The sequence below is a fragment of the Argiope bruennichi genome, chromosome 11, assembly GCF_947563725.1.
Source record: "Argiope bruennichi chromosome 11, qqArgBrue1.1, whole genome shotgun sequence".
Lineage (NCBI taxonomy): Eukaryota > Metazoa > Arthropoda > Arachnida > Araneae > Araneidae > Argiope > Argiope bruennichi.
In genome coordinates this window covers 70,196,354-70,209,949 of record NC_079161.1, presented here as the reverse complement: position 1 = coordinate 70,209,949, position 13,596 = coordinate 70,196,354, and the positions used below count along the sequence as shown (strand labels likewise).

Below are 13,596 nucleotides of genomic sequence, written 5' to 3'. Positions count from 1 at the left end.
TGAAAAAAGTAAAAGTTCATAAATTACTGACACACGAAAAAGATTCCAAATTGGACAAAACTTAAATAAAATGCATCAAACCAATGGTCTGCAGAAATTTAAAAATGTTAGAGTGAGGTTTCTCACCCAGTAGTTCAAGCATGTCTATAGACACTGTATTAAAAAATCGTAACCGTTGATTATTAAAAGCAGGACAATCGATTAAAACATGACGTACACTTAAAACTGTATGGCATGTCGTGCATTTTGGACATGGTTCACCAAATAAAAGGTGTTTACGGCTGAATCGTGAATGACCAATGCGGAGCCGAACCAATTTTACATCAAGCCCACGCACTGGAATGGTAGGCCATAAGCAAATCATTGGTTGGAGAGAATGCAGCTTGTTAGAAATCTGCTGATCCCAAGATCGTTGCCACAACATGTGAACGTGCCGAGCAAAACATGTTTTTGCATCGCCATTCGGAAGCGCTCGCTCATGAAAAGTGCTTGAGGATTTTGCTGCAGCATCTGCCATTTCATTTCCAGGTATTCCGACATGGCTCGGAACCCAGCAGAATAGAATTTCGAACCCTTTGTTTTCAAGGGACTGAAGAAAAACCAGGATTTCCAAAGCAATCGGATGCATTAAATAACTGAAATTGGAAAGAGATTCCAAAGCACTCTTGCTGTCAGTGTAGATGCAAAAGGTGCGTGTACAAGAAGTTGAAATCACTTCAAGGGCATGTGTTATTGCAACCAATTCAGCAGTCAAAACAGATAATAATGTGGGCAAACTGTAGCTATATGTCTGAGTAGGTAAAACAACACCACTACCGACATGACTATTAGATTTTGACCCATCAGTGAATACTTCTGTGTACGAATAATACTGGCTGCGATGATCTTGAAAGAGCTTCTGAAAGATAATAGGCGCTGTTGTGGATTTGTCAAATCCCGTAAACGGGTTCAAGAATGAGAAATTTGGAGTATCCCAAGGTGGGAAAGAAAAGTAATTAATAGGTTGAATTGTAGTCTCATGGAGTGCCGAATCATTCAGCAGAATTTTTACTCTCTCACAATAGGGAAGAATGTGAGAGGGGCGTGCATCGTATAGTCTACGAAGACCAACTGGTAGAGACAACTGCCTAACAGGGTGTTTCGGAATCGACTGCACTCGGAAATAAAATTGTGCAATTAATTTCCGACGTTGCAGATCTAGAGGCATTTGATTGCAGATGACATATAAGCTTTCTACAGGTGATGTGCGGAAAGCACCAGAGCAAATTCTCAGGGCAGAATGATGCACCGTATCAAGCCTGCGCAAAACAGAAGGGCGTGTTGAACCATATATCATGCAACCGTAATCTATACGGGATAAAATAACGGCTTGGTATATTCGGAGAAGGGATGGGCGATCGGCTCCCCATGAAGTATTTGACAGCACTTTTAGGATATTAAGAGATTTCTCACACTTCTTTCGCAGATATAGAATATGCGGAAGGAAAGTGAGTCTTTTGTCAAAAATCACTCCCAAGAATCGCACGTCATCCTCAACAGGAATGGCGTTTCCTTGAATGTTAATTATAGGATCTGGGTGCATGTTTCGTTTCCGGCAGAAATGTACGCAACGACTCTTTTCTGAAGAAAGAGTGTGCCCATTTCTTTCACACCAGGAAACTAGTTTGTTCACTGCATTCTGCAGTTGCCTTTCAATCAAGTGCATATTACAGCCTTGAGCAGAAATCTGCAAATCGTCAACATATAGTGTCCCTTGAACAGATGGTGGAAGTTGCTGTAGAATTTCGCTAAAGTGAGTTATAAAAAGCGTAACACTGAGGACACTTCCTTGTGGAACACCCTCAGCTTGGATAAAAGGATCGGAATAAAAATTACCGACACGTACACGAAATATCCGAGTAGTCAAAAAATTTTGAATAAAAACAGGGAGGTTTCCTCTAAAATCCAAATTTAAAAGTGTTTAAAGAATACCGTAACGCCACGTACGATCGTAAGCCTTTTCAATATCGAAGAAGATGGAAACAAGATGATTCCTGCGAACAAAGGCATTACGAATTTGTGTCTCCAGAAGAACTATGTTATCAAATGTTGAGCGTCCTCGTCGGAAGCCACTCTGCAACGGTGAGATGTATCCATGTTTCTCCAACTCAAACACTAAGCGGGCATTGACCATACGCTCGAGAGTTTTGCACATACAACTCGTCAAAGCGATTGGCCTGTAGTTGAAAGGGCTGGCAGGATCCTTTCCCGGCTTAAGGATTGGAATCACTATTGCCTCTTGCCATTGTTTAGGGAATTTATGCTCATACCAGATTCGATTAAAAAGTTTTAACAAATTGGACAGCGACACCTCATCTAAATGGCGAAGCATACTGTAAGTGATTCCATCAGGACCAGGGCTAGTTTCATGTGCTTGACGCAAGGCGTTCTTCAGCTCAAACAGATTAAAAGCGTTATTGTACGCAAGAGACTTACGTGCAGTAAAATTTAAATTAATTCCTTCCGCTCGCTTTTTGTTCACTTGAAATTTAGGACTGTATGAATTAATAGGTGAAACTTTTTCAAATGCTCGCCCGAGAACATTGGCAACTTCTACAGGTGAGGAATAAATTACATTTCCCGATTTCAACACAGGAAATGAAAATTCCGGATATATTCCATTAGCTGCCTTCACTTTCCTCCATAGTAGTTTGCTAGAGGTAGAGTAAGTGATGGAGGAGACGTATTTAAGCCAGGATTCCCTCTGGCTACGCCGTCGAATGCAGCGAGCATAAGCTTTGGCTCGCTTAAATGCAACAAGATTTTCTTTTGTTGGGTATCTGCGAAATTTGTTCCAAAGCTGTTTTTGTTTCTTATAACTGTCGTGACAAGCCTTGTTCCACCACGGTCTGCCGAATTTCCGTAGACGGGGTGAGCTTTTGGGGATACATTTATTTGCAGCTTTCATAATGCAATCGTGGACTATCTGTACTGCTGACGAGATATCTGCTGTGTTAATCATATTTTCAGTAATTTTAGCCAGTTGTGAAAAATCAGTCCAATTCGCATGCTGGAATAGGAAGCGAGGTCGACCTTGAGTCGTACCACCACCATCAGCATGAGATACTATTACAGGAAAATGATCACTCTCGTGTAAATCGTTTCCAACTGTAAAATTTAGCAACGGAAAACGCATTGGTGAACATATGGCGAGATCTAAACTGTGAAAGGTACGCGAGGGTTCGTGGAAGTACGTTTTCTCTTCATTATTTAGCAGACAGAGAGCATTATTAATGATGAACTGCTCAATCTGTCGTCCACGAGAATTTGTGCTATGCGAACCCCACAACGTACTATGGTCATTGAAATCACCAAGTAATATAAATGGTGCTGGAAGTTGCGCTACTAAACTATCAAGGTCTTTTTGACTGATTGAATCATTAGGCGGTAAATAAACACAACAGACTGTAATTAATGTTCGTACATGTACTTGAACCGCCACAGCCTGCAAATTAGTATGAAGTGAGAGAGGTGTGCTGGGAAAAGAATTGGAGGTCAGAATGCAAACGCCTTCAGAATTATGCGAATTACTGTTCGAATCTTTCCGAACAGTATTATAACCCCGCAATTTAAGAGGCATGTTTGATTTCAAGAAAGTTTCTTGAAGACAGAAGCAAGCTGGATGAAAATCGTTAAGGATGGTCCTAATTTCATTTAGCTTGGATCGAGTGCCACGACAGTTCCAAGAAAGGAAAAGACCCATCAAGAAAATGTTGCATGAGAGGTATTAGGGACATTAGTTAGAGTTGTCGATAAATCGCAACTCATTTGGATTTCATCCTCCTCTTCGGATGGATGTAGTGCGATAAGTTCGGGACTTTTGGGCACGCCACTGAAAATGGACGATAGATCCTTTTGGTCTATACCCTGACTCGCAAGTCCCAGAGCGACAGAGTTATGTAAACTTGACGCTTTTATCTTTTGAGAAAGCTGTTTTTCGGAAACACCACGTTTCGAAAGCTTAAGTTTTAGCGATTTATTCGATTTTCGTTTGCGTTGAACTATCTCAGGTTTCCCAGTTTCAGGAGCACTAGTTACGGACTTTTCAGTATCTGAATCTGATTTCAAAGGCGGTTTACTTTCACTGATATTTTTAACACAATTAGTGCAAGAGCAATTTGCACAAAACTGTTTTTGCAAAACGGAAGCATAAGTTACACCAGGTGTCGGTGTCTGGACATTAACTTTACGCCTAGCTTCAGAGTATGAGATATTTTCTTTATGCTTAACTGTTAGAATCTGTTTCTCCATCAACCATCGTGGACAAGATCTAGAAAATAAAGTGTGGTTGCCATTGCAATTCACACATTTTTCTTCAGCGGAACACTGCTGACTTTCGTGGCCTTTTACTGCACACAGGGCGCAAGTGAGAGTCCCGCGGCAGTTGGATTTCGAGTGTCCAAATCGTTGGCACTGAAAGCACCGGAGAGGATTCGGTATGTAAGGCCTCACTGCTAGTCTCATATAGCCCACTTTTACCCGTTCTGGCAATTTAGGTCTATTAAATGTCAAAATAAAGTGTTTTGTAGGAAGAAGTTGTCCATCCCGCCGAATTGTTATCCGGCGTACATGCGTCACTCCTTCGGGTTTCAATTCTGCTGTAATTTTATCCAAGGTATCGTTGAATAGCTCGCGACAGGTTATAACGCCTTTTGAAGAATTAAGCTTACACTAACAGTTATAGATGCTAATGCCTTCAGTTTAATTATTTGCTGAGATTGTTTGCGACTACCGACTTCTACAAGTAAGTCGCCAGAGCGAAGTTTCCAAGTTGATACAACTTCTCCAACTGCTCCTGTCATTGCTTTTTCTACTAGAAATGGTGAGACACTATTAAATGATTCATTGTTTTCTGAAATGCGTTTGATAACAAAGAATTTGTCAAAAGGTTTTTCAAAAATGTTAACGTTCTTCTGTTGCCCACTGAAGGGAGCAAAGTTTTTTTTGCCCATACGATATTGATGGGGGTTCAGGCCCGACGGCACCGCCCACGACGGAGCCCAACAAGGGATGGCAGACACCGGCTCTGGGCACTTCAAGCCTCGGTACTTACCATAGTGCTAATCGGTTACCTATACGCTCGGAGTTACCCCCGGGGACAGTGACCCCGGGGGTAACTCCGGTCCTCCTTAACGCCAAGCCCAAGGAGTAACCCCTTCGCTTGATCCCTAGCAGACTAACCACTTACGTGACCACCTACAAGCCGATTGACACACCGGGGACCACAGTGCACCGCCCGTCTAATGGGTCGCCACGCACGGCCAACACGTGGGGGTTTGTGGCTGTCCATGAGAAGCAAGAAGCAAACACAGCGGCGACAGCTTCTCATGGAGAGCTCCCTCGACTACCCTCGAGGGAAAGAAAGAAAAGGAGACAGCAGAAGGTGTAGTGGAGAGTAAATCATAAAGGGAGTAAAGATCCCTGGGTACCTCGGGATTGGGACACCCGTACTCACCTATAGTAGGTGAGCCCCTGAGGGGGGTCAAAGTCAGGGAGCAACTTTTCAAGTTAAATGTAGCTTGTTGGTCTACAGGCAAAAGTTCAAGACCAGAAGTCAGCTCCAAATTCTGAGATTTCACTTGCAGACGGAGTTTCTCCAACTCGTAAGCTCTATTCCGTTCTATTCTTTCTTTTTCATCAGCGACACGTTCTCGTTCTTCACGTTCAATCTTTCAGTCATAATGTTTTCCAGGGTATCTTTCTCAAAGTCTAAATCTTCTTTATAAATCCAAGTTTTCGATATTAATTCGCGTAGTTCAATCACTTTAAGACCACCTTCCGCCTCCTCACCAAGTTCTGTGGCAAGTTTTATTAAATCTTGTTTCCTACCTTTAGACATAAATGTCATATTGAATGTTTACCTTTACGTGACACCAAATAAAAGTTATTTTTCTCTAAGCACAGTCAGTTGAGAAATGTTCAAAAAAAGTCAATGCTCCTAAAAAGTTCACTTTAAATTCAAAATACTAACAATAAAATTTGGAATTACGTTAAAAAAGAAATAATCTATATTAACATTTTACTGATACACAATTTCTAATTTACTTTTCAATATGCAAAAATATATTTAAAAAATTCTCAATTAACATTTGTAAAACAAAATTACGTTTGGGATATATTATCGAATTTCTCAAAATAAAAATAGAAAAGCATATACTCAAATTTCAAAAGAATAAAAAAAAAAAAAAAAAACGTAAACATTACCATTAAAAAAAAACAACAGAAAATACGATTTTCAGAATATTGCCAAGTACAATTTGTCAAGATGTATTCTTATTGAATAAAAGAAGGAACACACATGGTATATTTCAAATACTATAAAAAATTATTAAAACATATCAATAAATCAATAAACATATCAATTAAACATTTTCTTTTCTTGGAACTTTTCCTATTCCGAGAGAAAGAAAAAAATAAGAATACTTTCATCTACTTTCCTTTTTCCCTTCTTTTTGTTTTACAAAACTTCCGTTACTAAAAGGAATAAAACAAAATTGATTAATTGTCTAATCTTAAACACAATGCAGTATAGAAACACAAAAAGAAAAATTGATCACCGGATTTGCTAAATAAAAAAATAAAAAATAAAGCAAAGCAATATTTTATCTGTTTCGTCTCCAAACGAAACAATTCAATAAAAACAAAATTACGTTTTGATGGAGTACAGAAATGAAGCACATAAACAAAGCTTTCATAGGTTTCAGAAATATATCTCATTACAAAATGGATACTCACAAAGTATTTTCAATAAACTTATCAAGAAAAGTGTTTAATCCGAACATAAATACCTGGTTGTGTTACTTACGGAACGGTTTCTTAAAACAAAAGTTATTTTACAAAGTTACACTACAGTTTTCTAAATTAGAATAAAACAAGTTATTTTATAACTTTTCTATTATTTTCAGAAACAAAACAAAACTACTTATCTAATCCTTGGATCGGCTCCAAGTTTTGGCACCACATTTTATACTGAGTGTGTTCTGATTTTCTAATGAACTGCCCGGTTTTAAATATAATATTTTTAATCTATACAAACACAACTACACTATGAAAAACACATAGACAATTTGGTTCAAGAAAACACTATGGTGGAGGGATTCCACCGGTTCAAGCCGAAAGCAGTCGGCGTTAGCGCAGGGGTTGCGCATGGGAAAAAGTCGAACCCAGGATGCAGGTCTCTCGTTCAACTGCTTGTCTTCTGTAAATGGCCACAGGGGGACGCTCTCTGCTCAAGGGGGGAAAGTAAGTTACAAATTTTTGATTTTTTGTGAAAATTCGTAAATTGTGAAATCTTTTAGATAAAAATGAGACTTAGATGCATGTACCGAACAATTAAGAATTACCCCTTTCAGACCGTTGCTTCCATGCACTTCATGTCTGAACAATTCAAAGGAATTTCACTGGCAATATTTATAAGGTATTTCACTGCATGTGAATTTCAAAAGATGGATGCACAATAAAATAAAAGAAAAACAATCTAGCGTAAGTAATCATAACTTCAGCCACGTTTAAAATCATGAGTGAAAAATAAGGTTTTTATTCAGCTATAAAAATACTTGCTGCAAATTTTGGCACATTAATTAAATTAAAACAAATTATAGATAAATATGAATCTGTAATAGTTTTGTGGAGGAAGGGCAGAGTTCTTCATTTAAAGGATCTTATCCTGCGGTTACAAAAATTGGATGGGAGAAAACTGGCTTAACAATGACATTACATATTAAGAAAGTTGTGCTAAATCAAAAATAATATATATAAGTTATTAATATCAGAACAAAACAAAACTACTTATCTAATCCTTGGATCGGCTCCAAGTTTTGGCACCACATTTTATAAGAAAAACAAATAGAAAAATAGAGAGAAGCGTGAATATTTACATCATAGAATTAATTGACAAACACTGGGTTGAAGAATCATGTTGGTGTGGTACAGCAGCAAGTTATTGGTGGTCTAGCCACAGATGACTCATCGGTGTCTCATGATATTAAAATCTTCTCATCATCTGTAACTATTTTTTATCAAAGCAAAAATAATATTCACAAATAACTTTTAAAAAATCCAAAAGCTAATATTTTCGTAAATTATTAATTTTTAAAGCATGAAAATTTTAATTAAAATTTCCCCGTGGTAATTCGAAGGAGAGTAAATTAATTAATTTGAAATTTGTATATAAATTTATCGAATTTAAGTATATTTTACATCACTATATTTCATTATGGAAATGAAATTAAATTGTCTTGCTTCTATCATTTCAACCTAATTTTTTTCCATTGTTGATAAAGATATGATCCAACTTATTCTTTAATGTTGAGTATGTTCAGTGGTATGCTTTTGTTAAAAATTTTGTTATACTTTAGATAAAGGCAACTGCAAAATCAAGCATTGGTGAAACATTTTGAGCTCATTTTTGAAAATTGCTATTAGGATCGGCCTTAGGAGGTACATGAAAATAAATTTCCTAAAGAAAGCAATTTTTCTATTGGAAACAATCTTCAGTAGTGTCTGATCAATAGCCGAATTTCAAACAGAATATAAACACATTTAGTAAGAAAACCCACTTGCATTGTATTACTGAACAGAGAAATCGTTTTTATTTTACTTTTTAGTCTTTAATTATAATTAAATATATTAAGAAGAACGTCTTTAAATGTTCTAGGAAAAAAAAACTTAGAGATATGAAAATCAAAAATAATAGATCACACACTTTGTTTGACCTAAAATCTAAACCTGAGTAAAGAGCAAAGCTTAAAAACTTTTTTCATAGATTATTGCCATAATACTCACGTTAATTTTATAAAAAGAACAGACTTTCAAGAGTGATAAATTAATCTTTTGAATCCAAGACTCATAAATTTCAAGAATGGTAAAGATTAAAAGAAATACTCAGAATATCCTTCAAGAATTCATTCGAGTCTTGCTGAATGCCTAGCAAGGGAAAATATCCTCCCTTTCAATCTAAGATTCGTACTTTTATTGTACAGTCTGCCTGGCGCATGTTTTATACAACCTATTTTGAGACAAGAATTTTTCTTGAATAAGCTGTTGTCGCCAAATGTAACGCTTCTCTTTGTAACGTAACATGAGCAACTTTTAGCACTAAACCTACCGACATTTTACTGTTTGATTTGATCGTAAAAATTCTGTTAACAGTGCGGACAAGCCGAAAAATTACTTTCACATAGAGAAACACATGCATTTTCTTACTGAATACTACCGAATGGAACCGAAATCCATGTATATAAAAAAAATTACTGTTGCGATAATCTGCGTGAAGTTTCTCTTAAAACATATTGAACAGTAAAACGATAAACGAACCATGGCGGTAATAAAACAGAATATCATGCATTTATACCACATTGTCCCAACTCTTCGACATTGTTCCAGGCAAATAGGAATGATGCCATTATGACTTTATTGAGAGTAGACAGTAGATAGTAAAAATGTTGCTGACTGTTATCAAATGACGGGTTACATATGCTCTACATTTCTTATTGGTACTTTCTTCATAACAGCTTGACTTACAGCATTCACCAGGATTCTTATTCTTAATTTTAATTCCAAAGGCTCTTAAGCTTTTCTGCCTATAGTTTTCTTTTTGAAAGGTCTAGTAACTCGAGGGAAGTGCACTGTTTCTTTAATATATTATTGAAATTTGCAATTGAATTCCTGCAGTAAAAGTAATTAACATTATATTTATGAGAAAATTGTTGAGCTTAATATGGATTCAAATTCTGACTGCGATGAAATAATTTTATCTTCTGAAGATGAATACTCTACATCGGAAAGTAAATCTGAATATGATACTTTAAATGCGGCTCGCTGTTGGTGTCCTATTGACTTGCAAGTAAATTCACCTGCTCCTCCAAATTTTCAATTTACTTCGACTCCTGGTATCACTTCATCAACATAAAATTTCCTTGGGGACTCAGATGATCCGATGATGTTTTTCAGTACATTTTTTGATAATACAGTAATGAGTTTCATTAAGGAAGAAACAAATAGATACGCCAAAGACTTTTTCAAAAAATCCGATTTGACACCATCATTGAGAGCATTAAATTGGAAAAATACGGATATAAAAGAGTTGCATCGATTTTTTTGGTTTACTTTTACTTCAAGGAATAATGCCAAAATCTGTGGAAGCATGGTACTGGAGTATAAGACCCGTTTTAAGCACTTCTTTCTTTGGACAAATCGTGAATGAGAAAAGATTTAGTCTGCTAATAAAATTTCTTCATTTTGAGAATTCAGATGAATTCAATAAAATTAAATAAAATTCAAAAAAGCATCCAAATGCAAAGTTAAGAAAAATTTTTGATATCCATCGAATGCTGGTTCAGAAATTTAAATCTTGTAATACACCCAATCAATCTGTAACAATAGAAGAGTCTTTGGTTGCTTTCAAAGGCTTACTTGGATGGAAACAATACATTCTGATTAAAAGAGCTAGATTCGGAATTAAATTCTTCCAACTCTGGTAATCAGAAACCGATTACATTTGAAATTCTATTATCTATACCAGTAAAGAAACCTGTTAAGAGACGTTACTGCCATGCTGAATCAGTTACTATTGAGATTCAATAACTTAATTGAAAAAATCAATATAAATTAGAATAAAAATAATTTCCATCACTGTTTCTTAGCTAAATTCCAAGTTGTTTATTCGGTAAATTGCTGTCTCCGATGTCTTACAGGTTACCAGAGCAACGCGTTTGCCACAACAAATCAGGTTATATTTACAGTTAACAGCCAAAAATATTATTGCAATGAGTTAACGGAAAATATTAAAAAATTACAACAATGCTTTAAAAACTTATAATATATAATGTAAAAATTAATAATTATTTTTTGCTGTTACAAACCCTTTTCAAGGAAGAATACGAACAATTTGGATTTTTTACAAAATGTGTACTGACTTTAATCCATGAACACAAAAATAAAGGATCAGCTAACAGCAGACAATTTTTATACTTCCCCGGAAGTGGCTGAAATTCTTCTTTGATATAAAACCGATTTAATAGAAATTGTTAGAGGAAACAGTAAAGGGTTACCGGTGGAATTTAAGGGCACAAAATTGCAAACGCATGAATTGAGAGCATTTCAAAAGGGAAAAATTATAGTACTTCAGTGGAAACTCTAACAATGCTAAGTATTATTCATAATGCTGTATTAGTTAGTGTTGAATAAAAAAACCCACAACCAAACAAAAGCCGAAGGTGGTAGTCGGTTATAATAGATCTATGGGAGGAGTTGATAAGTTAGATCAGTGCTTATCATACTATCTATCCTTCAACCAGAAGCTGACAAAAGAAATATTTAAAAAAATTATTTCGACATTTACTTGACCAGGTTGTGTGGAATGCTTTTGTGCTGTATAATGAAAATGGGGAAAATTTAAAACATGACGAATTGAGAATGCGATTGATATGTGAGGAAGGAAGAGGATAACTTTCGTCTAAAGAGTATTGAAAACGTGGGGAGATTGACGGAAAGACATTTTCCGTCTTTAGTTGCTCCAACAGGAAACAAAAAATACTCTGCTAAGAGATGTGCAGTGTGTTGCCCAAAAACAAATGCAGATGGCAAAAGAGTGAGAAGAGAAACACGTTTTGAATGTGTAATCTGCAAGGTGGGTTTATGCGCTGCTCCATGTTTTAAAATATATCACTCTCAATCTCTTATTTAAATTTCCTTACATGTAATTGCAATGGATGAAGTATTGTAAAACCTGTTCATAATAATATTTATCTTTCAAATATTGAATTTGTGCCTTTTTATAAATTTCATCTAAAAGGTTTTACTATATTTTAAATCCGTATTTTTAATTTTTTTTTTCAGTATTTATAGCTTTATGTTAATATTTTCTATTTTTGTCACTTTTCAAAGAAGGTATACAAATTATTTCTGATCAAAAACTTTTAATAATCACTTTATTTTTTACTAGAAATATTTTTAAAAAATAATTAACAGATTTTAGTACTATATGTGTTATATTTATTATTCTTAGAAATTTTATTATGCTTAAAATTTCTTCTAGAAGATATTTTAAAATATTTATATGCTACACTGTGTCACCAGTTAGGTAATAACTTTTATTTATAATGGCATTCATTTAGTTTAATTTTTAAGTATGCATGTAAATGACTGAAAGCAGATAATTAAATTTTACAAAATAATTATAAAAACATGTAAAGAATTATAAAAAATAGAATTATAATAAATAAATTTTGATTCCTACAAATAATGCTTCGAAAAATATTGAGATCAAATCAATTACAGTAAAATTTAACAAATAAGAGACAACTTGCCATGAAAATAATTTACAATTTTTTTTTTGTTAACAAAGTAAGTATCTTTAAAATATATAACTAAAGTTATAAATATGAAGCAATAAATATGAAGGCGAAAAAATCAAATATATAATATTCACACAAAATAAATTCGCTTTGCACCTGCGCGTTTTGCTTTCAATTTCTGCTCCACAATTCCAATTTTATACAAAAAGCATTAAATTATCACTTGTATCCAACATATGTGTATTTGCTCCTTGGAGTTGAAGTTCAAGCTATTTAATTTCTTGAATATGTCGACCAAGTAGCTCAATTTCATCACAAATAGATCATCGCGAAAATTCTCGGCCTCCGATCTGTTTTCTTCTTCTAGGAAAATGGCGATTCCTTCTCTCATAAACACGTTGTAAAAATTTCCCACGTGTTAACCATCTTGCCTCGCAATAAAATAGTGACGCTGAATGTACTGAACCCATGTCTTTAGAAAGTACGGAAGAGATTCTCGATTTCAGGGGTCTCATTTTTATATAATTTACTACGGTTACAACCGTAGTTAACAAAATATTCAGACCAGGACTAATTTCGAAGCCAAAGCTTTTCTGTGGATCATGCAATGTGTCCAGAAGTACTGAAGCGATTTTTGTTTTACACGTGCTTGTATTACTTCGAATCTTGCGGACATTGAACGAGCACCATCGGTACATATTCCGACGCAATTTTTCCATTCTATGTTTGTCTCGTTCATAAAATCATTTAAAATAGCAAATAATGCGAGCGCTGTTGTTTTGAGTTCTATTGGTTTGCAGAAAAGTAGTTCTTCTACTACTGACATATTATCACAAAATCGAACATAAGCAATTAAATGAGCATCTTTATTATTATCTGTTGCTTCATCAAGCTATATTGAAAACAATTTGTCACGCAACTTCGAGAAAAGCTGACACTATACATCTTCAGCTAATCACCAATTCGAGTTAAGTATCATTTGAAAGAGGTATGGACTGCAATTGTTTTGAAAAATTATCTCCAAACATAGTTTCTACAATCTCAATTGCTGTTGGCAAAATAAGCTCTTCACCAATGGTATGAGGTTTTATACATCTGGCTATTTTATATGAAACTTTATAAGATGCAATTAAAGCTTTTTTATTCATGAAGTTTCTTTAAAAAATGATTTTTGCTTTTTATATTATTTTAATTTTAATTCAAAGAATTCTCTGGGTTTATTGACGTACTCACTATGAAGCGTTTCCAAATGTCGTTTAAG

At 35.1% G+C, this 13,596-nt stretch overlaps 1 protein-coding gene across 1 annotated transcript; it reads right to left on the bottom strand.

Annotated features, from left to right (window-relative positions):
* Positions 1 to 61: 61 nt before the first annotated feature.
* On the bottom strand, positions 62 to 1,705 carry LOC129956647 (uncharacterized). The gene has a single exon (XM_056068578.1). It carries the CDS (start codon positions 1,703 to 1,705, stop codon positions 62 to 64), a length of 1,644 nt encoding a protein of 547 aa, XP_055924553.1.
* Positions 1,706 to 13,596: the final 11,891 nt, after the last annotated feature.